The following is a 23,555-nucleotide window of genomic DNA, read 5'->3' as shown; positions in this document are numbered from 1 at the left end:
AGCACCGCAGCCGCCCGTGGGGAGCGCCCCGCCCCGCCCCGCCTGCCCCGCCCATCTGAGGGGCGGGGCCCCGCCGCGCGAGGGAGGTTTGTCCCGCTCCGGCCGCCGTCCGCGCCGCTCGCCCTCCCTCTCCGGGCCCGCCATATTGTGGCCGCCGCAGCTCAGGAGCCGCCGCCTGAGGAGCCGCGATGGGTGAGGGCGGGCGCGGTTCCGCCGGTCGGGGCTGCAGGACAGCGGGCGGGGGGCGCGGGGAGCGGGGCGCGGGGGAGGGGCCGGCCGGGGCAGCGGAGCGGGGCCGGCCCGTCCTGGCGCCGCCCGCGTCCCGCACCGGGAGCCCCGGGCGCCTCCCCTCAGCGGCGGCGGGGCGGCCTGGCGGGGCGGGGGGCTGCGGGCCCTGCCGCTGAGTCATCCCGGCGCGGCGGGGCCTTCCCCGCGCAGGGCCCTCGGAGCCGGCTGCCCGCGGCCTGGCCCGCGGGGGGCTCCCGCTGAGGGGGGCTCGGGGCGGGGGCCGCCCCCAGGGCCAGGCCGCCGGGGTAGGGGGCTGCCGGGGGGGGCTGTTGCCCGCCTTAGGCAGCGCTGTCAGCCGCTCGGTGACCGGCAGCTCGGGCCTTGGGCTGCCCCGGGCTGGGGTAGGGGGGTCTGGGTGGGTAATTAATGCGGCAGTAATCGGGTTGCTGGGTGTCGGGGGCTGTTTCTGCTGCAGGCCCCAAGGTAAAAGCCTCCGGCGGTGGCGGTGGTGGAGAGGAGCTGCTGCACCTGGAGCTTCGTCAGTGTGTGATGTGCTGTCACATCCCCGGTCTTTGTGTCAATTAAATCCTGAAGTTTGAAAGAGTTTAGGACCTCGTGCCAGTGTGGTCCGACACACCTGTCCACCGTTGTAATAACCCACCAGGACCTCGGCCATTGTAGCTTTCACGAAATAAAACTTCAGCAGCGGTGTCAAGCTTAGGGAGGCTGTCCCCGTGTGGCACGTCCCCGTGGGCAATGTAAGCAGACACGTCTCCTGACACCATGCAGGAAAGAAGCATAGTAGAGGAGTTTGCATCTTTGTAGGCAATACCATTAAATATACTTCAGAGAAGGAGCAGGTAGCTCTCTCTGTTAGCGACAATGAAATCTACGTTGAAGGAGTATTGTCCTTCAAAAAGTATTTTAATAGCAGTGGGCTCTTGTCGCTTTCAGCAAAGCCTGAAATTGAAGCTCCCTGCCTGGGGAGGAGAGGTGACTTTTTCTTTTTTCTTGAGGCTTCAAGTGGTAAGACAGGATTTGAATGGATGAGGTGAATGGGAAAGCCAGGCATATTCTCTACAGAGCAGAGTAAAAATCTTCTGAGAACTAAGCATTAGGGTCTTCCTCATCTTCACCTGCAATATTGTCTTTTAACCAGACTTGCCTTTGAAAGTCTTAAAAATGACCTTTGGGGTAGGGTCCAGCTTGATCAAAATGATCTCATCAGACACTCTCCTGCCATCTTCAAATCCCTCCTGTGATGTTCTGGGAAAAGTTGCTCGTTGCAAGTCTATGGCTGCAGCACCTCCCAGTCCAGAACGGTTTTTAAAACTTAATTTATAGCTTGAGATGTAAAATCTTGCCTGGCAACTTTGAGTAGAAAAATGTCCTTGGGCCTTTCGGTCAACGTCTGAAAACGGTCTGTGTTATCTGGAGCTGAGGATGTCCATGCAAAGGAGCTTCCCACCACTGCCTCCCCATTGCTTCTTGGAATTTGAAGCAGGTGTTTTTCTGACAGCAAGAATTTAATACTCCCCTTCATTTGAATTATCCTAATGTAACTTTTTCTTGACTTTTAAAATAAACTGAGACTGCTTTTTCATTGCTTTAGGTTAATAGGACTAAATGATGGCAGTGCAACATCGTTACCCCCCCTTCTTCTATGGTGCAGGCTGAGAGTGCCACAGTGTTCCTAAGTAGTTGTGATATTGGTCTTGCCTGTGTTGTTAGAAATGCTCATCAGTTCATTCTTCGTTTGCTATGCAAATGATGTGTTTAAATGCTTTTATAGTGCTGTTTAGCCTGTGGAGAAGTATGTAATGCTTGATTCTTAATAAAACTTTTGTGGCTAATGAATTTAGTTTTTTTGGCTATTTTGCTTTGTTTGCTTGTGTTCAGGAGAGCAAACATGAACTTTGTGAAGGGGAGCTTGATCATTAAAATAGTGTAATAGTGAAAGTACTACTGCCTTCAGCCTTTCAGCTTTAAACTGTTGTGTTAGTGAAGTCCAGATAAACTCAAATTTGCTTAGCAAATCAGACAGTATTGTTTGTTTCTGGAGCAAAGCACATGTTGGGAAGGATGAGGTTGTTGGATTTTTATAGCCCTTTGTAATTGTCTCTGACTATTTCTGGTTGTTTTTAACCTCCTATAACTCTCACAGGTCAAGTGTGAGTTGACTTAGTTGAGGATTTAATCCCTGTTTTAACTTTTACAAAGGACTCTCTGACCTCAGGTGACAGACTGTTGTACTTGATCAGTCCACTCTTCAGGAAATCTGAATGCCTCAGAATGTGTAAATCAGGTGGAAGAGGACTTAAAGCCCCCAAACCGTTCTTTTTGGGAGGGCTGAAAAGATCAGGAGGAGGTAGAATTGAAATTAATGTGTATCGAGACCTGAACCGAGGAATAGGTGGGTTCTCTCTACATCAGCGATGGATAACCTAAAAGGAAACCTAATCTCAGACTGACCCTAGTGAAGGACGAGTGTGCTGTAGGACTGTTAATTTTCCCCAGAGAGATTTTTTGCTTTTCCCTTCCCCCGCCACAGCCAGCACCATCAGCGAAGCTGTTGCACATTCCAGTAGTGATATCACATCACTGGCTTTTGGTAGCTAAACCAGAAGGGAACAAGCCAATGGTGGCTGCTGCACTAGAGAGCCAAATAGCTGCATGGATAAGCGTTTTACTAGCACAGCGTGTACTCTGTGCGAAGTGCCTGGCCAGAGGATGGTGGCGGGCTGGGTTTAAGACTGCTCTGAAAGAGAACTGGCTCTGCGTGTGCTTATTTGCAGTAAACGCCCAAATAACTTGTGTAAGAATATAAAAGCAGCAGAGTGAACGTGCAAAATAGACCTGCACAAGTGACAGGATGACAGAACTTGGCCACTTTGCCAGGGTTTAACAGCAGCTGGGGTAATTCCAGGGCTGTAGAGGGATTGTCTTGTGTTGCTGTTTATTTGACAGGGCTTCTTAGGTAGTGGTTCTTCTGTAGGCACAACTGTTTAGCTTCCTTGTCCCTCTGCTGTCTTCTGAACAAATGAACTGATTTGTTTTTTTCTTCACTGCAAAACTATCAAGTGACACGTTCAGTATAAGCATCTGTTCTTGGCTAATTTCTGGTAGCAGTTCAGAGCTGTCTTTTTTATACAGTCTGTACAGGTAATTCAACTACTTTTATGTATTTATTATAATTAACTTCATTTAATTAGTATGTAAGAAGGACAGATTATTTAAGCTTCTCTTTCCGTAGTTTCAACTGAAATCATAAAGTTGTCCTGGACACTTTCTGGAAGAGAATCCTCTAGAGATATTAATAGGTCCATATCTGTAGTTTCTGTCAGGACGAATCTTTATGCTATCTTGCAAAGCGAGTTCTTAAGCTCGTAAGAATTGACTGAAGATACGTCTATAGAGTGCTGTAAAATGCATTACGTATCTGAGTTTCTGAAGAATTTTTGTTTCTGTTCTCTAAGTTAAGGAACTCCTTCACCAGTGGGAGATGGAAGGAACAAAATTCACGTAAGCATTGCTAATAATAAAGTGACGCTCTTTACGAGGAAACCGGTGATTAACATTGATATACTTGGCTAGATGAAGAGAGACACTTTGGAGTTTGAAACACTTCAGAAATGCCTAATACTGTTTAGTTGTCTCTTGCATTGAAGGTTTGGGTTTTTTCCACTTAAAGCAGCAGCTTTGGTGATAGTTTGACAAAGAGTCAATGAGAAGGTGAATGCAGAAGTGGCCAGAGATTTTCTTTTCAGTTGTAAGTAGATGATAGCAATAAGAAACTATGTTCAAAACTGACATGCAGTACCTGAACGCTGAATCGTTTCTAGCGTTTCACTGTCAGTGTGTTCGTGTGAGCTGTATTGGGTAGCTGACTGCAGAAATAACAAGTGTTTTTTGAGTTATGAGTGTTAACTATCAAGCCTTCTGGAGAAATGTGGGTTCATGAAGCAATAACCTGTAGTCAGCCTGATGTCCACTTCCCACTGACTTGTGTGCAGCCTCAGAAGATGATCAGCATATTCTTACAGGCCCCTCCTCCTCAGAGCCAAAAATATCACAAATGCTTTGATTATTTATTTTTTTTTTTTAAAGAAATGCCTCAGTTACTGTAATTTGAGATAGCTTGAGTATCACATGGAGTTTTTAACATTGTTGGGGAGGTGACTAGACTCTTACACCTCTGATTTAACACTTCTAAGTACTCCTAAGTTACTTCTAAGGTAAGGTTAATTTTCTTTGTGTGATCCAAACTTCTCTGATATCTACTACTACTAAATCAGTTTGCTTCAGCTGCCTTCTGTTCCTGAAGGGCACAGTGTTGAACGCACAGGCATTTTGTTGAACACAGACCCTGCAGAGAAAGACACCTACCGAGCTTACTGTCCTGGTGACTGTTGTGGAAAACTCCTGTTTTTCCTTTTCCCGTTTCTGAACCTCCTTGGCACCCTGGCACGGGGTGGTGGTGACTTATATGAAGGTGATGTGGTTTATCTCTCTCTCTCCATGCAACTTGGTGACTCTGAGAAAATGAGGAGACACCAAGGGCAGCAAAGAGTGGTAACCATTCCTGTGCTGCTAGTAGATTTTTCTTGCAGCAGGAGTATGATGCTGTAGGAATATATGGTTAGCTCGGAGCCTGTGCAGACGGGGAGGCAGGAGGAGATGGGAGGTTCCTCTGGGTTTTCAGGTAGGTATGTGAAATGGAGAAGCTTCCTGCTGGGTAGGAAAACCCCAAAGAATATAGTCAGTAAGGCCAGTCAAATGAAACAGAGTTCACTGAGCGTGTCTTGCTACTACTGACAAATTTAGGGGTGGGTTAATTGTGATTGACGAAGTTTATACTGTCACAGTGAAAACTAAGGTTGGAAGGGGCCTTTGGAGGTCATTTGGCCCAGCGCTTGCTCAGGGCTGGGAAGCTTTGAAATGTACCCAGTGGGCACTAATTGGCAGAGCAGTGCTGATGGAGTTCATCAAGTGTATTCATTTACACTTGCATAATTCTGCTACCCTTCTCCGCTCCAAACACGTGGCTGTCAGTCTTCCTGGCTGGCCGGGCTTTGCCTTAGGTATGTGTCTTATGCCCAGCAACAGCGCTGTAATAGATATCTTATGAAGATTACCTTTGTGAAAGGGTGTTTTGGCTTAAAAAAGGCCTTGTCAGATCTGTCAGCGTAACTGTTTCTCTGCTCTGCCACTTCGGTCTGACTCAGCAGCACAAGTCCTGATTTAGATGTGTGAGTCCCTGCAGTGACTCAGCTTGGAGGCTTCAATCAGCAGCAGAGAAAAACGTATGAAATAAATGCTTTTGGTAATGCGGAGAAATGGGTAGAGTGTCATCTGGAAAGAAGCAAGGGTGGGTTTCTGATCCAGTAACATTAAGAAGCCGTTATAATCTTGGCGTGGCAGTAATGACCCTGGAATTAGTTTTCTGGCTGAACTACTGTGGCGTGTGTTGGCTTTTACATGGATGCTTACAGGATTTAAGTGCTCTGCTGAGCCTTCAAAGTTAAACTTTCACACTGTTTTCCCTTTCTTTAAAGTGGTAAATACCTCATGGTCATTCAGTATGAGTGTGGCAACTGTACTAGTAATTCTTTGGTTTACATGACAGCTGGAGGATTTTTTTTTTCCCCTCAGTGAGACCAACCATTGCCAACAAAACAGGAGCCAAGTTTCTTCCATGTCCTGAGGAGGTTTCCTTTGCACAAGGAATTGTAAAGATATTGTTCAGTTAAGCTTCATCCATAAGTTTGTTTCTGTAGCTCTTGTAAGAGGATTCTCAGCTCACGGAACACCTGAAGTCATTCCCAGCATAAATTAAAAAAAAATAATAAAAAAAAGCCTAATAAAGCCTTGCTTTGGCTTTAATGGACTGATTTTTATTAATAATTTGATTCCAAAGGTGTTAGCATTCAGTAATTGTTGGCATGGGGACTTCTTAGTGTGTATGCCAAAGGAGTGCTGTATGCTAGGAGGCATGATCTCATAGTGGCTTTAAAATCCCACTTAGGCAATTTTTTTCTCTGGGGAGACTAAGAAAGAATAATGGGGAAGTTGATTGGTTTCATGTGGGCTTTTAGTAGTGTGAGTTTTGAGGATGTAGGCAAACAGTCTTCTAAAACAAGTTATAAAACTGTGTTTTAACTCATCGATGCTTTCAGTCCTGAAAGATGTACCAGTCTTGGGCTTACATGTGCACTTAATATGGACCTGGAAAGGCAGCTAATTGCTTCATGTTCTGAAATGACCTTGGGAGGTGATCATGGCCATTTACTCATGCCTAGTTCATAGTGAGCAGAGTTACTTGTCTGATACTTGCCTTGTCTCTCTTTCTGGCTCAGGATGATGGAGATGCTGCTTCAATCTCAGTTCTCGTTTGCAGCTGGGCGGGTAGTGGCTTCATGGGCCGTCACTAAACGAGTTACAGACTTCCCTTGAGCATGTCACCCTGCAGAGCCACTTGCGTAGCTAAAAAATTTCTGACAGTACATGTTCCCTTTTGGCCATTCTGCCAAGTTTTCCAATTGCTGCTGTTTTCCTTGGGACAGAGCCTCTGATCCAAGACTTGCAAGTGTTTTGTTTTTTAGTGAGCTTTATGTCTGCCTGGCCTCTGAGGTGCCTGAGCAAAGCTTTACACAGCTATGCTTTATTAAAGTAAATCATCAGACATGTACAAATGGATTTTAAAATTTGTCCTTCAGAGCCAGGGTTACCTGCTGTTATGTGTTCAGGATATAGAAATAAATCTTTATGTATGCAGGCTGATAATCCTTACTCTATTTAATGTCTCATGTTAGCACTGAATTTAATGCCTGATTTGGCATCTTGGGGCTAATAGTTGGCAGATCTGATTCAAGGTGCAGAGCTTGGATGCTCGATAGGAGAACTACTGAGATGCAAATACTGTCACTTTTTTTTTTTCTGTGGAGCTACTGTGAATAAAGTTCACTAATGCAGGGAGATACTTGGGTACAAAAGGCAGTGGCTTGGGGTACCGTGTGAGGTCAGGGGATTCCTAGAGCAGACCAGGCTCGGTCAGAAGTGCTATTTTAAATCGAGTCAGTCTTGCAAGTCTTAAGTTCACTGTTTTCTTGAGTGAACTCTGTGAGGTTTTGTTGTAAACAGCAGATACTCAAGTGTTCTTCCTATTTGGAAACAGTGTTAAAACTCCTGTAGATTTGTGGAAGCGTTTGGTCTGCAGAGGTGTTGGGAAGAAATGGGTTCACAGCTCTGCAGAGTCAGTTTTTTAACACAGTACAAGCTTTTACCTCTGCATTTTTTAACTCTGCCCTAGGGAAGGTGAATCGAAGGGGCTGAGGTAAGTGTGATGCACGCCCAGAGCCCCTCTGTAAGCAGTGGTCAGGGATGGCAATATACTGCTGAGGGAGCACGGGTGCTTCAAAGGGACTTGGAGTAGTCTGTTCTAATTGACCAGTGAAAAAGGAAAAGGTACAGATTGTCCTGTTCCAGGGTAATCAAAGGGATGCTGGACTTGGAGAAAAACAGATTCCTAGAAAACTAAGCTGTCTCTTGCAGCAGGAGGCTAGAATGGTAGGAATGAAGTATAATAAGCAAGGCCCCGAAACTGAAGTAGCTGGACTAGCTTTTGCTGTTTTTGGAAAAGCTATGTTACTGTTTCCACTGGTGGAGGGCGTGCCTCATTCTAATTCTGTCCTAATTCTTGTTGTTTTCCTTTCTTTTCTAACAATATATTCATGCTGTGCTGATATTCTAGTAGAACAGGGCAAGCTCTGGCCCTTGCAACAGTCCTGCTCCCACGCAGGCAGGCACCTGGGCAGACAGGGTTGAGCTTAGCTTGCTCTGGGGGTGAAAATACGGTTTTGTGCCTGCTGTGAAGGGACAATGCTGGGCCTGTGGTGTCTGGCCATACTGTCCAAATGCCTGCATGCCCCTCTTGCATTACCATGTACTGAAGTATTTGGAAGATGGGCAGTAAGCCTGTCCCCTTTCTTCAGCAAGTTGTTAGATGGGCTCACAGCACTGTGCCTCCTCAGGCACCCGTGCTTGGGTGCCTGCAGCCTTTCCCCATCACATGAACGGGTACCTGTACCTGTCGTGCCAGGAGGATGGTCAGGGGGGTGGCTTCTGGGGAGAGATAAGTGGTGAGCAGGCTGCAGGCACTGCCAGAACGGTTTATCTGGTGTGCAGTCTGTTTGGTGTGGTCTTGGGGGGAAAAAGGGGGACCGGGAGCAGCTGCAGGCTGCGCAAATTGCTCCGGGTGAGCTGCTGCGGTATAGAAGGAAAAAGCCTTGTTGCCCAGCTTCCTTGGAGTGTGCTGCAGGTAAGCTTGGAGCCCTGGAGTTCTGGCTGGAACAACATCAGAACAATTTTGTAATTCTAGGGTGTGAGCTGATACTATCTTGATTTAAGGCAGGGCTTAGCTCGTTCTTAAAGAAGAAAAAACTCTCCTAGAAGAAGTGCAATGCAAGGTGCTGTCCCAGTAGTACAGCATTTTGTAGAGGTTAAAATCAGAGCTGCCTAAATGCAGCAGCTAAAACTTTAGAGCAGTTAAAGAAACTTGCTCTAGTTAAGTTTCCACTGCCACTTTACAGTCAAGGGCTTTTCTGTAAAAGTGAAACTTCTCAGGTGCAATGTGAAAAATCTGTGTCTTTGAGTATCTTCTGTGCATCACTCGTGTCTGAGCAGGTGATTGCTTTCCCTAACCTGACAGTCTGGGTTACTCCAATAGTCTGGTTTAGTGGGATTGTTCTGCGGGTATTCACACTGATAGAATTTAATAGTTAATAACAAAGCGCGACTTGCAGATACACTGGATGAGCTAGATGTTTTGTACCAAAACACTACGAGTAAAGAATTCGTACGTGCCTGGCATCCTGCTGTCTGTTTTGTTTCATGTGTTTGGGCTTGTTGCAGTCCGTGGTGCCTACAGCATCTGCTGAGTTCACTGTGAAGTCATAATCCTGCATTTGTGACATTGATCCATTGCCATGGAAATGGGGTGTAATATCGCAAATTAGCATTCTGATGTCATTAAAGTATTGACACAGATGATGGACTGGAAAAAGTCAATGGAAATCATCTGAAAAGAGAAATGTGCGCAAGAGAAAATAGGAAATTAAGTGCCAGAGAGACCGTTGCACAGTGATGTGCTGTTACACAGCTGATGTGAAAAATCCCTCTTCAGGGGCTAGTTGTATCTGGGGCTTCCCTGCAGTATAGCAGTGTTCTTGATGCTCTGGAAATACAAATCCTTAAACCACACAAGCTGATGAGCGTGCTGAATGTGCTCTGAGACTTTGCAGCATGTCTGAGTGTCTCTGGCTCTTTTCTGGACACCCAGAGCAGGGTCCAGGGTGTGCCCAGCTGAGTGGGGTTGTGCAAGTTTAGAGGCAGCTGAACTGTCATGTGTCACTTAGCTATTTATATGACTAACTGGCTGGAAATCCTGTGTATACTGTTAAGTCATTTAATCACTTTTTTGTCTTCCTTTTCTTTAAAAACTACCTTTGAATTGGAGGCTTCACTTTCCAAAGGGAGGTAACTAATTTGTCTTTGTTAGGGATTCTGTTGTAATCTTCAGAATTAAGATAGCAACTCTTTTGTGTGGCTGTATCAGCCATTAGCGTTGGGTAGTAATATGAATACAGTGACATAACAGTGCTAGTTAAATACACTTTCTGAATTAAAATGTATCCGTAGATGACACACCTTGCTACTGTAAAATCAGATATAAGCATTTAAAGCCTGTAGATTTTTTTAAATCTTCTGTCTTCTGAATTAACTGCTTTCCAGTTAAAAAGAATTTAAAAATTCTTCAGTCTTGCCATACAGTGCTGCTGGGAAGAGGGATGGATGAGTGGGAGCAGTTGCATAGTTCCTGTGATCTTCAGTCTCTGCACTTTGCCATGTAAATGGTCTTTTGGAAAGTACTGTCAAATGCCTTTAGAGACAGGCCAGCTCTTCCTCTGAAATTCATGAGAAATGAACTCAGGAAAAAAATTAATGGTTTAATAGAGGCTTCATAGTAAGGCTGTCAGGTACAGTCCATCTGCCGTGTGTAGTGTAGTGTGAGTAGGTTTCTTGCTTTGGCTTTATTGAGGACAGACCTTATAAAATGGAGTATTTAAGAAAGGTAAACTTCTGTAAGGCTCAAGATTTTGCAAGACCTATTGTAAGTTGATTGCTTCAACCCTACAATCAGTTTTGAGGCTCTATGCCTTTTCTTTAGTGGTGCTCAGCATGATGTAGTCCTTTTTTCTTACAACTTCTGGCTACTTTGCCCTAAGCAAGTTACTGAAAAAGACTTTCTAACCTGGCACTGGAATACAGCTTTTACTGCCGAAGAGTTGAGGTTGGTGGTTTGTTTTTAGCTTCAGAGGTGCCAATAAACTTGCAACCCATCATGCTGCACCTCTTCAAGCCTGGCGTTGTCTTTGGGTGCAGCTGTTGGCTGATGAGCTTCAAAACTGTTTCACAACTCTGAGCAGCGTGGGGTCAGGGCTGTTTGCCAGGGACATGCCTCTCTATTACAGTGTAAATCACCAGAGGAACTTGGGGTTTGGTGGAGTTTTTTCGCGATCCGTTGCTTTTCAGAAGAATGTCCTCTTGATGTTTTGGCTAGGGAAGAGATTGCCCTCTTAGGAAGCAGATGCTGTGAAATAGCCTTTTTTTTCCACAATGCTTGGTGTCTTTTTAGCTGTTTTGGGGAAACAGTAGAACTGGAAGTTGTTTTTTTTTTTTGCTCTCCTGTTAAAATATGGGGGGTTTTTCCTAGTTGTTTCCTCTTTCCATGGCCATGAAATGTTGGATATTTGTACACTGTATGTGTCAGGTTTTTTTTCTTTGGCTTGGCTGTGGGCTTTCTTGGTAGGAGGGCGGTAAGGTCTGAAACTTCTCCAGCTGATCTTGGAAGGACTCCAGAATGGCTGGAGGCAATTGATAAGTCAGCCTGAAACTTTTTGTAAGCAATGTGGCTGAGGAGTGCTTAAAGCTTGAAAGAGGAGAGGTAAGGATGTAGTACTGCATACTTCCACAGGACACTTCTAACACCTGCCCTTAGCAGTTGGAAGAAAACAAAGATAGTGGCCAGCAGACTTCTGCAGAGGAGTAAGTTGCTCTCAAGGTTACTGAGCACTCTGTTGTGTATCATGGTTGCTTCCTTAGTGCCCTGAGAAAGGCACAGGTATTATGCAAATAATCTGTGTCATAAACGGGGAAAAAGGAAGAGTTTGGAAAGATGTAGAAAAGGAGTGGATGTGGTTGAAACAGTGGATTACAGCTAGATGCAGCTTGAGGAATTTATATCCTTCTGTGCTCAGGTTACTGCTTGGCCTTGGTTGCCTTTAACTGTGCCAAATAGTGGAGTGTCACTTCCCTGACTAGGAGGCAAGTACACAAGTAATCCAGTTTGAAGTACTGCATTAGTCAGATATGAAGCAGCAAAATAAGTAGGTCAGGTACTGCACACTTGCAGTAACCTGGTGGGACAGACGTGGCCTATATGTTATGGACAGCTTTGCTTTTTGCAGCATTCTTATTGTTACTGTAAAATCGAGGCCTTAGTTTGCTGTGAGTTCTGTTGTATTTTTGCCATTCATGCACCGTGCACCTCTGAAACTTGGGGAGAAAAAATCAGGGTGTGGTTTATGCTGTGATGATACAAGGGAAATTTCTACTAAAAACAAAGTAGAATTTAGTTACACCCCTCCTGAGGACAGTGAGGCTCTTGGAATAGACACCTTTCACCTGGGTAACGTGCTCAGTATTACAAAGTTGAATCCAGGTTCCTTTTGGAACAGTAAATCTATTCTTTTGCTTCCTAGAAACTTCGTAACACTTTTGCCTTAACAGTATATCACAGGAGCTAAGGTTAGGATCATATTCCAACTTGAAGCTTCTACTTAAGTGTTAGAGACCAGCTCTTGCAAGTAAGTTTGTTTAATCTGGCTGTTCCATGCTGCTTCGTGTGCACAGGCTTCCTTGTCAGAAAGGACGTGTGGGTAAAGGAGCAGAGTGACAAGAAATCTGAAACAGATGGGGTTTTTCTTCCTCTTCACAGAAACCATGGCGAGTCCTGCGAAGGATAACTATCGAATGAAGAGTTACAAGAACAAAGCCCTAAATCCTGAGGAAATGCGTCGGAGAAGAGAAGAGGAAGGAATTCAGCTGCGCAAACAGAAACGAGAGCAACAGGTAACTGTCATCTTGACTAGCTTGTGTACAGCCTTAACACAACCAGGATTGTGCTGCTGCCAAACTGGAATCTTCAAGGATCTGTGCAATAAGGTTCGTTGGCAGTCCTCTTGTTTTCCTGTTCTAACTCAGATCTTGCTTTTCTCTTTTTCTTTGTACCTAGTACAGAGTGTAGCTCACATCAAGAGCTCTCCAAGTGCTTTGTCCTTGGGGTACTGGAGGTTTTTATTCACAGATCCTTGTTTTTCAAGGGGTTTTTTGGATTAATTGGCGGATGGGGTTATTTCCTTGAGAAGCAGGAAGAGCAAGTGAAAGTATGGGCTGCATATATTTCTTAATTCTGAGCTGATTTTTTTGGCTTGGAGGGCTATGAAAGTAAGAGGTGATTTCCAGGTGATGTGTGTGGCTCAGACTAAATACTTGCTCTGTTAGTGTACCATCTACAAGCTGCCTTCTCCCCAGTTTCCCTAACTTGTTAGGTCAAATTCTGCACTTGCTTGTACCAGTGTCTCGGTGACTTGTGCATTTGCATATCTGAGGGCAAGACTTGGCGTGTTTTATTATTGGGGTTTGTATGCCAAACTAGTCTTCAGAGTGCAGAGCTGTTATTAATGACCGCTTCCCTATTCAGGTTGCGTTCAGTCAAGCTGACTGTATCTTGTTTGAGGAACAGGAATGTCTAGTTTTGAAGACTGTTTGTCATTGCTTTCTAATAATGACTCCTGTGTTTTGTTCCCCACTAGCTCTTTAAAAGAAGAAATGTGGAGTTGATCAATGAAGATGCCTCCATGTTTGATAGTCTCCTTGTGGATTCTTATGTTAGTTCCACAACATGTGGGGTAAGGTGCCTTTCCTTGTTGCAATTGTGCCTTCGGATAGACTTAATACTGTGGACTGCATAGAGCTGACAAACTTCAGTGGTTTTTTTTTAGTTCTTGCTTTTGGGAATGTTGGAAATATTACTACCGTGAACTGGAGAGGTTTGCCAGGAAGTAAATAGTGTGCTGTAATCTCAAATTTTGAACCTTTGTATTACTAGCTAAGCACAAAAATCACAGTAGGCTGTTGTGACTGTGATGCCTTAAATAATCTCTGTGTGAAATGGAACCATTGTTCTGTCCCCCTTTGCATCTTTTCAGGAGGGAGTGATCACGAGAGAGATGGTAGAGATGCTTTTCTCAGATGACCCTGATCTACAGCTAGCAACTACTCAGAAATTCAGGAAGTTGCTCTCCAAAGGTAAAAAGAACTTATCCCTGCCATGGGATCTGATGTAGCTTTTCTTTTGCAAGCATTTTTGCACATGTATTATACAGAAGTTTGGCAGCTTTGAGCTTGGGGCAAGAAAATGAAATCTAGAAACTTGATGATCTATTATATTGCTAATGATTTACAGTTGTATGAATTGTACAGAAAGTGATTCCGGAGACTTGTCCTGCTGAACTCAGTACAGCTTGAGATCATTCAATTCAGTAATAGTTCATGCTTGTTATTCCCCTGCATTAGACCTATATACAGTTTTGATGCTGCCTTGCTGTTTCAGAGCCAAATCCTCCGATAGATGAAGTGATAAACACTCAGGGAGTGGTGGACAGATTTGTCGAATTCCTGAAAAGAAGTGAAAATTGCACACTACAGGTAAAGGAAATGTGTTATGAATTCTTCATGGCATGTAGCTGTTTAACCTTCGCAGCTTAGCAACATGAACCCACAGGTGCTCTCAGGGAAAAGTGATGTCTTAAATCTAAAAGACACAGTTTATATGATGTATAGGAGAGAATGTAAGGCTTAGGCAAAAAAGGAAATTATAAATTACTCTTAAATTCTTGAAAGAATGCTGGCAAAACCAACATAGTTCAGCTGCAGCGGAAAAGAATTTGGCCTTCCTGTGTCTGATATTTCTGCTGGGAGGTAGTGGAGCCATGGAATAAATGTGTAGGAAGAAATTCTGTGAGGAAAAAACCTCCATTATTGGAGACTTTTAAATACAAACTAAGAGTCTGTTGGAAATGGGTTAGGTAGTGCTGATCCTGCCGTGGGGCAGAGGGACAGACTAGATGGCTTCTTGAGATTCCTTCCAGCTTGGTAATAACTATAGTTACTTTGTAGGGGTTAAAGATACTTCCATACATGGAATTTGATCTGAGTTGATGACTGCCTTCATCTTTCTTCCTCTTTTCTGGCCCAAGGCCATGGATTGTAGGGGCTTTCAAGAAGAACTGAATGGAAATCTCTTTTTAAACCCGAGTGGCAAAAGCAGGGAGCTTGCTGCTCAGCTTCACTTGAACTCAAGGCATCTTTGTGGTGCTGGCCAGATGAGAGGGTGGGCTAGAACTGGCTAGTCTGCACTAGGTATAGAAAACTTTCTACTCCACATGTGTTTATGGGCTACGTGGCTTCACTTTTCTTGCTGGAAAATGCTTGTGTAGGTGAAATGATGTGGTGTGACTGGTGATGCCTTCACTTGCTAATCCTTTGATAAGCTATAGCCTCTGAGAAGGCGTTTAGCAGATGTGGCTTTTGTATTGCTCAATAAAATAAAATCCTTTCCTTTTCCTTTGAGTATTGAGGTGTTCTGTTGTGGTATGCTTTCTTTCTTTCACAACCTTTTAGTAGAAGTTGAAAGAATTATAACCGAAATTTAATGGCATATATTTTGTGAAATCAGGATTTATTCTTATTTTTGTCACTTATTTGCTTGTTTCAGTTTGAAGCAGCGTGGGCATTGACGAATATTGCATCAGGAACTTCTCAACAAACAAAAATAGTAATTGAGGCTGGGGCAGTTCCTATATTTATAGAGCTGTTAAACTCTGACTTTGAGGATGTTCAAGAACAGGTAAGGTTCATTTCCTACTTTGGGGTTAGGGAGAGAAACACAGTGGCTTGCACATAGTAAAAACTCAGTGTTTAAAATGAGTGACCAGTGTCTAACAGCTGGCTCCAGACCACAAATTGAAGCATTGTTTGACTGGAATTACAGGAAAATGCTTTCTTAGCACACTACCCTTTCTTCCTCTGTTCAGAAACTGCGTGAATGCTAAAACTGTTGCTGTTTCCTTCCAGGCTGTCTGGGCATTGGGGAACATTGCTGGAGACAGCTCTGTCTGTAGAGATTATGTCCTTAACTGCGCTATTCTTCCTCCCTTATTAATGTGAGTAGCCATGAATACTTGCCAATACAGTTCTTGAAGTCCCACTGTACTACAGCAGAGCAATATTTGAGCTGGGCGAATAGATTCCCTAGCAATGTGTGGTGGTGATCACTGGGAATCAAACCATTGGTACCAGATAAACTGGCAGTTCAGACAAGGATCTGATCGATAGCGTGGGACTTGGTAGATAACATGCCTTCTCACAAACCTTTACACCGCTCTGAATCTGAAGCGGGTGCTGTTGCAGCGCGCTTGTCTTTCTGAAGTCACCGGACTTGCTGTTTTCACTGCGTGTCCCTCCAGGTGCCTGCTCTTTGTGCTTGTGCTACGGATTCCAGGTGCTTGTCTGAGTGGGCTCCTCTAGGGCTGAGGAAAAGGCACAGGTCTCTGTACCCCACCTTGCCTCTGCAGCTCCGGTGTGGTGCATACCCACCGTAGTCAGAAGATCTGGCTGTCAGGCATGTGCTCTGGTTGCTCTGGAAAGAATCCATCTTGACTTTATCCTGTCCCTGGCAAACTGATGCTTTGTCACAAATGCCGTGGCTTGTACTGCTACTTCTGTCAGTCACCTGTCAGCAGTGATTGTTGACTGAAGTCCTCAGCCCACAGGACTTGCTGTCCTCGTGGGAGCTGAGAGACCGTAGTTTGTGTCAGTCGGTCTCTAGTGAGGACTGTCCGACCTCACATACGGGTGTGAGTGTCTGCCTGGGCTGAACTTGAACTTGGAACTGCACTTGACTAACTTGCCCTTCCTTCTGCAACTTGTCTAATGTGGAGCTTGCCTTCTGACCCGTGTCACTTGACATTGTTAGGAATAATAGCTATTTATCCGAAGAAGTAGTTGCATGTCACTTCTCTTCTTGCTTACTGAGAGGTTCAAGTGACAAGCAGCATAGCTTGAGCTACAGCCAGTGGAATAGTGGTTTGACTTCCTTAAAATCATACTAGTTTTTGTTCTTTTGATTTCCTTGCTGGCTTCTGCATGAAGGATTATAATTCATGGTAACTGTCTCTTTAGGCTCCTTACGAAGTCCACCAGGTTGACAATGACACGAAATGCTGTCTGGGCCTTGTCAAACTTGTGCAGAGGAAAGAGTCCACCACCTGAGTTTGATAAGGTGAGAATAAATCCCTTGTTGGCAGACAGGTGATGGGGAGATCCTCAGTTAAGCTGTTTGTCTAAATTATTTTTGGCTGTTGGACTTCTGTAAGTCATTCTGGGAGGGAACAGGGTGAGGCTTTTCCTCCTGAGCTCGATGGCACTGTTCAGCAGATGTTTGAGTGCCTGTTTGATTTTCTGCCAGCCTTTCTGCTGAAAATTCTCTGTTGGCAGCCCATCAGCTGGACCCCTCAAATAAGGGGCAAGCCCAGGCTTCCCTGCAAGGTAGCATACACACGCTGTGGGCTTTTCTAAACGCTTTTTTTAGGAACTCTGCATTTTTGAGACTTTGCTCGAATTGTGACTGAAAACTTGATTCTGAGACCTCTAAATGCTACAAAACAGGACTCCTGTAGCTACATGGGAGCTGTGGTAGCTTTCCTCTTTCCCTTTCCTGGTGTTCTACTAGCACTAACAAAAGGTTCTGCTGGCCTTTCAGGTGTCTCATCCTTCTTTGGTAGAACAAAAATGTTTTAAGATCAATGTGCTTTCACTTTTTTTTTTTTTTAAGTGAAAGCTTGAGTGTCAAAGCTGGGAAGCCTGTGGTGAGGGATGACATCTGAATTGAGTGTGAATATAAAACCACATCTAAATTATTGAAGTACTCGGAGGTGTAGCTGTTGATGGCTGTTGCTCTGAATGCTGAGCTATTTAGGGTTATTAAGAATAAGAAATGGAGCAGTACTCTTACATAAGACATGTAAGGAGCTTCCAAATGGCAGCATGCACAGTAGCACTCGTCTCAGGAGTCTAGACTTGGTCCTGGAGGAACCAGTGTAATTTTAGTTTAGCAATAAGGCTGTGGAGGTAACTTTAGACACTGTGATTATGAGGTACGTGAACCAACAAGGAAGCTGCTGACTTTGGGGAGGGCAGCTGTGGACATCCAGGGCTTATCTTGCTAGTCAGCATAACCGTGTGGTGTTTGCATGCAGATGTGGTGGTCCTTGACAGGATGTGATTAACCTTCTGGGCTGGTTGTTGTTGTTGTAGGTATCTCCGTGCCTGCCAGTGTTGTCCCGATTATTATTCAACAGTGACTCTGACTTGCTGGCAGATGCATGCTGGGCTCTTTCCTACTTATCAGATGGCCCCAATGAGAAAATTCAAGCAGTTATTGACTCGGGAGTGTGTCGGCGGCTGGTGGAGCTGTTAATGTAAGTACCTTGTCTTGTTGCTTCAGCCCGGTGAGACTGGGAAGCGTGTGGCTGAGCATGGGTTCATATCAAAACCCATCAAAGCACTCTTCACACCTCTCATGTGCGCAGGATCCAGGTGATGGGTGCCTGAGCTGACTTTGGAGCAGTACAGGGCCTGAAGCAGGCTGAGAGCTGGAGTTTACTGGCTTTTCTTTCTGAGAGAAATGCCTGGAAGAACTTATTGAAGAGAAATCAGACTGAGACTTCTAGTCTGTGAAAGGAGAGAGGACTCCAGAGTGTCCTGTGCTTTCAAACTTCAAATGTGCTTATGGAAGCCTAGTTACTAGGCAAATCGAAAATGGCAAGAATAATGTCTAGCAAGAGTCAGCTTGGCTTTGTTTCTCTGATATCTGTTTGGAAATTTGGACAAAAATGTTTGCTGTGTGCAGTTTGAATGGAGCCTCTTCTCTTTAGCATCTTCAGAACTGGTAGAACTGTAAGATACTTGCTTCCAAGATTCTACTGAAAAATTCTGGGTGTTGTCATGGGGTTAACATCTTTGTTCAGGAGGGATATGTAAAAGGTAAGATCTGTAATTAAGCTGAAGGTGATGGTGATGGAATTGGCACGTAAAGGATGAAAACTGTCTGTATTGCACCTTCATTTTCAGTCTGCTTATCCAGTGGCAATACGGCCAACTTGGTGTATGTTTCTATATGCCAGGGGATGGAATTCTAAGTAAATAATGCAGGAGATACCGGGGAGAGAATCTTCTAAATATCCAGGTGCGTGTGATGTAATAGTTGTGTTTGTGTCCTTGCACCATTTTCCCTGCAGGCACAACGACTACAAAGTGGCCTCCCCAGCTCTGCGAGCAGTTGGCAACATCGTGACAGGGGATGACATCCAGACCCAGGTGAGGGACACGGCTGTCCTTCAGGGCAATGTAGTGCCCATCACCTCTGTACCAGAGACCGGTGATCTCACTTCTGCTTTCTTTTCTCAAAAGGTGATTCTGAATTGTTCAGCTCTGCCTTGTCTCCTTCATTTATTAAGTAGCCCCAAGGAGTCTATCAGGAAAGAAGCCTGCTGGACTATATCCAACATCACAGCGGGAAACAGAGCACAAATACAGGTACAGTCTTCTCCAGCTCACCTGTCATGATCCCACGTTCCAAGCTTGGCATTAAGAATTTGCAACTTTTTTCTGATCTGACACTTAGAAGCTGGTTTTGTTCCTATCTCTTACTCTGCAGTAATTTGCAAATTTGCTGCTCCCAGCCATCTGCCAAACAAGAGCTAAAAAAAGCTTGCTAATTGTACCATGAAGGACTAGCCTGAAATGAGTCCCACAGGTTGGATCGATGGAATAAGAGGAGATCCAGCCCCTGTTTCTCCATGCTCAATTAGAGATACCCCTTTGAAAAGCTGGAGCTTGTGGAGTTTTAATTATCCTTTTAATGACCTACATACAAAGGCAGATAAGTGATGAAAGCACTCCTACAGTATTGATGCAATAATAGGGATTGTCCGCTGTGCCAGTTAAGGAACTGAACATCTAGCATTAATAGGATTTGGCTGAGGGATGAAATGGAGGAATAGCTGAAGGGTATGGCTTGAAAAGTTCTTTTACATTGGAAAATGGAAGTAGAGGTTTCTTTCAGGTTGTTAATAGCCCTTTAGAAACCATGTTGCCAATTCAACTTCTTACTACTTTTTTTTTTTTTTCTTCCCCAGGCAGTCATAGATGCAAACATTTTCCCCGTACTGATAGAAATCTTGCAGAAAGCAGAATTCCGCACGAGGAAAGAGGCAGCATGGGCCATTACAAACGCAACGTCAGGAGGAACTCCCGAACAGATCAGGTACTCCCTGTGGCTGCTCTTAGGGGAAAACTCTAGCTATGGTAGCCTTGTCTTTATGGGAACTGCAAGACAATTAAAGGGAGTTATCTGGAGAATCTCCAGGAGAGCAGCTGAGACACAGGCAAAGCTGTAGCTGGATTGTATACTGTGTTGTAAACCGTAGCTTCCTTCTGAATAAGGATAAGCCAGTCCAGACTACTTTCTCTCCCCCCCACACCCCTTAGTTATCTTAACTAGGCTAAATGTCCAAACTTGATGACAGCTTAAACTTAATTTGAGTAGCACCTGGATTTCAAAGGGAGTTAGCAGGTTTCTTAGAAGAGGGGGTGTGTATACAAATGCAAATAAATGGCTAAGAATTAACCTTGCAGAACAGCAAATATATACGTTAACTTCATTGTACTTTGACTCGTTTCCCTTGCTTTTGCTAACTGAGCAGAGGTGATGCTTGCCAGGTCCTGAACAAGTGTATGGTTTTGGTCCTCTCTCTTCAGATACTTGGTAAACTTGGGTTGTATCAAGCCTCTTTGTGATCTGCTGACTGTCATGGACTCCAAGATTGTTCAGGTGGCATTGAACGGCCTGGAGAACATACTGAGGCTTGGAGAGCAGGAGGCCAACCAGAGTGGGACAGGCATCAACCCGTACTGTAGCCTGATCGAGGAGGCCTATGGTAGGTTGTGGCTGGTGGCCTTGGTGCTATTGACCTTGAATGCCACAGGATGTATTGACAGGTTTTTTTTGGTTGCTTTTCTGCTGTGTTAAGGGATCCAATATATTCCAAACTAGCCAGTATTTGCTCCAATAATCTTGTTTTTTTAGACTCTTAACGATTGGGTGTAGGACAAAAATACCTGGAAGTAAAAACTGTCATACTTCTGATCCCAGCTTCCTAGACCTGGAGGCCAAGCTGATAATTGTGGCTTGCACCAGTTGGGAGTATTAATCAGAAATAAGCTGAGCTAAGTAAAAGTGACACTTCTGGGTCTAAGATTGCTCTAACTGTACCCAGTTCTACACTGTAGATGTATAGTAAAAATCCAGAGGGACTCAGCTTTCCCTGGAGTGCCTTAATTTGGTGGGTTTTTTTGTCCTGCTCTTAATGCATTGAGGAGCAGTTCCTATTTTGGTCTGAAACTCCCTGTATGCTGCCAGTGTCTGATTTGCCCTCTCACTGACTCTTACATTGTGTGTCCTGATTCTCCCAGTAAGAATAATTCTTGAAATTCTTGAGAGTATATTGTGCTTGGGTGCTTTCTGTTCGGCAGAGAATTTAATTAGGACAGCTAAAGCTGTTGCTGCCCTTCTGCTGGAGGCTACTGGAACTGGCTCTGCTTCCTTCTCCTCCCTACCCCCTGTAACTACCGAACTGTTGAGGGCCAGTTGTTTTAATTTCACGGCAATCTCATTCAGGCTCCAGCAGGGAGCTGGGAGCACATCTGCTTTAGCTGTGTCAGCAAAACCTACTATTGAAAAAGACATTAACGCTGCCTGATACAGATGAAATCCCAAGCAGCTTTGGAATAGTTAGCTTTAGATGTCAGTGCTGCTCAAAAAAATGCAAATCTTAACACAAAGGTTCTTGCAGTGAACGGGGGCAAGGGTGGGAGGATGGATGTGGGACAGTGCAAATATCAAGATCTCCTTGTTTCATTGCATTCCACTTTTTTTTTTTTTCCCCCTCCAAGGTTTGGATAAGATAGAGTTCCTACAGAGCCACGAGAACCAAGAGATCTACCAGAAGGCCTTTGACTTGATTGAGCACTACTTTGGAGTAGAGGATGACTCCGCTTTAGCTCCCCAGGTAGATGAGAACCAGCAGCAATTCATCTTCCAGCAACCTGAAGCCCCCATGGAAGGTTTCCAGCTATAATGTGCCCGGGGGGTGGGGAGGGGGGGGAAGAACACCACAACCTTGCCAGAAAGCAACTGGGAGCAGCTGATCGTCCCATCCCCTCCTCGCAAATGGAAGGCTGAGCACCCACTCCACCTGTTAGAAAACTCTTCTTCCTTCAAACAACTAGCAACAGTGCTTTGTCCTCATGAAGAGAAGGGGATGTTCTTACACTTTTCTTTTTGCTGCTGCATACGTGTCTTTAAAGCTGGCATCTGGGTGGAGGAAGGACACTGAGGTAACAGACTGCACCTCTTGGGTTATTTTTTTCTTTGTGGTGATCTCTTCCAAATGTCACTTCTTACCTTGGGTACTTAATTGAGATTCCAGCATCGGGTTGGGTAAGAACACACATAGAAAGTAAGCATTCTGACAACAATAATTCTGGAAACCTGGGTTGATCTATTTAATTTTTTTGCACATGTTACTCTTTATTAAAGACTCTAATTTGCCAAGAGCAAAGCTTAGCCCTGGCCTTTCTGCGCCCCTCCTTCAGCGGACAGTCCTGTTGAACCTGGGCCAAGTTCCCCTGAAATATACTGTAAATGGACAGAGAAATGAGAAGTTCTCCCACTCCTGGGAATATTTTTCTGGGGGGAAGGCTTCTTCCCTTTGTCTAGATTTTTTTTTTTGGTTTTGTTTTGTTTTTTTGAAGAACTGCTAGTGGTATTTACAAGGAGAAAATAAAAAAAAAAAAAAGGCAACAAGACCCCAAAGATGGTAACTATGAAGAGGGCAGGATGCTTGAGTGGTTTTTGAAATGGGAAGCACAGCTGCTGTTGCACAGGCTTTGTTTGCATTGCTACTGACTGACGTCACAGAACTGTTGAAATGGTGAAAACCCATCTTCATCTTTACTTGAAATATTGTATTTTTTTTTCCATGAAAACATGTTTTGACTTCTGGGGTGGTTTTTTTTTTTTTCTGACTTGGGTTGGGGTGGATCATTTTATGGGTTGGAGGAAGAGGATGTAGCTACACTTGACAGCAGTGTGTGGTATTAACTTCAGTAGCAACAGGCCTGAGTTTTCAGGTTTACCTCCTGCTCACAGTCGGATCATGTACATTTTACTTCAAAAAAAAAAGTTAAATCTCTGTATTTTTTATATTATATATAGGTAGATATTTGTCTAATTGGGCTTCAGAGAAAAATATATATGAAATTTCTGTAATTTATGTAAATAGAGCGCTGTGAGGTGGGCACACCTGGAAGCGACGGCCCCGACTCACTGGTGGTCCTGCTTCTTTTCCTTTGTTTACTCACGTACTGTATCAGCCACCGTAGAGCTGTCAAACACCTCTGCCAGGCTGGAGTCACTTAGCTGAGACTTCATGGCGCAAAGGCTGACACACCAGGCTGGGGAGAGCAAAAACACTTGTGGGGTGTGGGAGCGAGCCGGCCGTGGCAGGGGGCAAGGCCGTGCCCGTGGGGGCAACGTGAGGGGCCGCAGCTCGCGTTTGGGGAGTCCTTATTGTGAAATGAATAAACTACATCTGTGCAGTAAACCGAGGGCTGTCTACGGCGGGGGGCTCATGGACTGGGTTGGGGGGTCTCTGGGGCAGGGCTGGGGGTCTCTGTAGGCCCAGGCTGGGTCGGGGGGCTCCAAGGGGAACTGGGACAGGCTGGCAGGGATCTCTGGATTCAGGTTGAGTGTCACTCGGGGGTGACAGGGATGGGCCGGAGGGGAGCTGTGGGGCAGGGCTGGGGGTCTTCGTAGGCCTGAGGCGGCAGGGTTCTGTGGGGCGGGGCTGGGGCTCTGTGGGGCTGGGCCAGGGGTTGCCAGCATGAACGGGGCCAGGCTGGCAGGGATTTCTGGGGAGAAGGGGTCCGGGCTGGCGGGGGTTTGTGGGGCTGGGCCGGGGGTCTCTGGGGGCCTTTGTGGGGCCGGGCCGGGGGTCGCTGGGGGTCTCTGCGGCCTCGGGCTC

The 23,555-nt window shown here is 45.1% G+C and overlaps 1 protein-coding gene across 5 annotated transcripts; it reads left to right on the top strand.

Moving 5' to 3' along the window:
* The first annotated feature begins 77 nt into the window (after positions 1-77).
* KPNA6 (karyopherin subunit alpha 6) lies at positions 78-22,532 on the top strand. Of its 5 annotated transcripts, none has more exons than XM_040587752.1 (14): positions 78-192; positions 12,284-12,417; positions 13,161-13,256; positions 13,557-13,656; positions 13,961-14,055; positions 15,125-15,256; positions 15,484-15,572; positions 16,591-16,690; positions 17,725-17,888; positions 18,708-18,786; positions 18,880-19,005; positions 19,608-19,735; positions 20,230-20,408; positions 21,424-22,532. In XM_040587752.1, the coding sequence occupies exons 1-14, from the start codon at positions 189-191 to the stop codon at positions 21,606-21,608; spliced, it is 1,611 nt and encodes a 536-aa protein (XP_040443686.1). In that variant the 5' UTR covers positions 78-188; the 3' UTR covers positions 21,609-22,532. The 5 variants fall into 5 exon arrangements, with proteins under 5 accessions (XP_040443686.1, XP_040443682.1, XP_040443683.1 ...); XM_040587748.1 differs by having other exon boundaries at positions 12,284-12,510; XM_040587749.1 differs by lacking the exon at positions 78-192 and adding an exon at positions 8,400-8,545 and having other exon boundaries at positions 12,284-12,510.
* The last annotated feature ends 1,023 nt before the right edge of the window (positions 22,533-23,555 follow it).

Source organism: Falco naumanni, chromosome 3 (assembly GCF_017639655.2).
Source record: "Falco naumanni isolate bFalNau1 chromosome 3, bFalNau1.pat, whole genome shotgun sequence".
NCBI classification, from domain to species: Eukaryota; Metazoa; Chordata; class Aves; order Falconiformes; family Falconidae; genus Falco; species Falco naumanni.
This window is presented reverse-complemented; position numbering and strand designations above follow the sequence as displayed.

What these genes read in the sequence shown, in the direction of transcription:
- KPNA6 (XM_040587748.1), top strand. An exon ending in CGGCTGGTGGAGCTGTTAAT is followed by an intron (nt 17,889 to 18,707) that starts GTAAGTACCTTG and finishes TTTTCCCTGCAG; the next exon opens with GCACAACGACTACAAAGTGG. An exon ending in CCTGATCGAGGAGGCCTATG is followed by an intron (nt 20,409 to 21,423) that starts GTAGGTTGTGGC and finishes TCCCCCTCCAAG; the next exon opens with GTTTGGATAAGATAGAGTTC.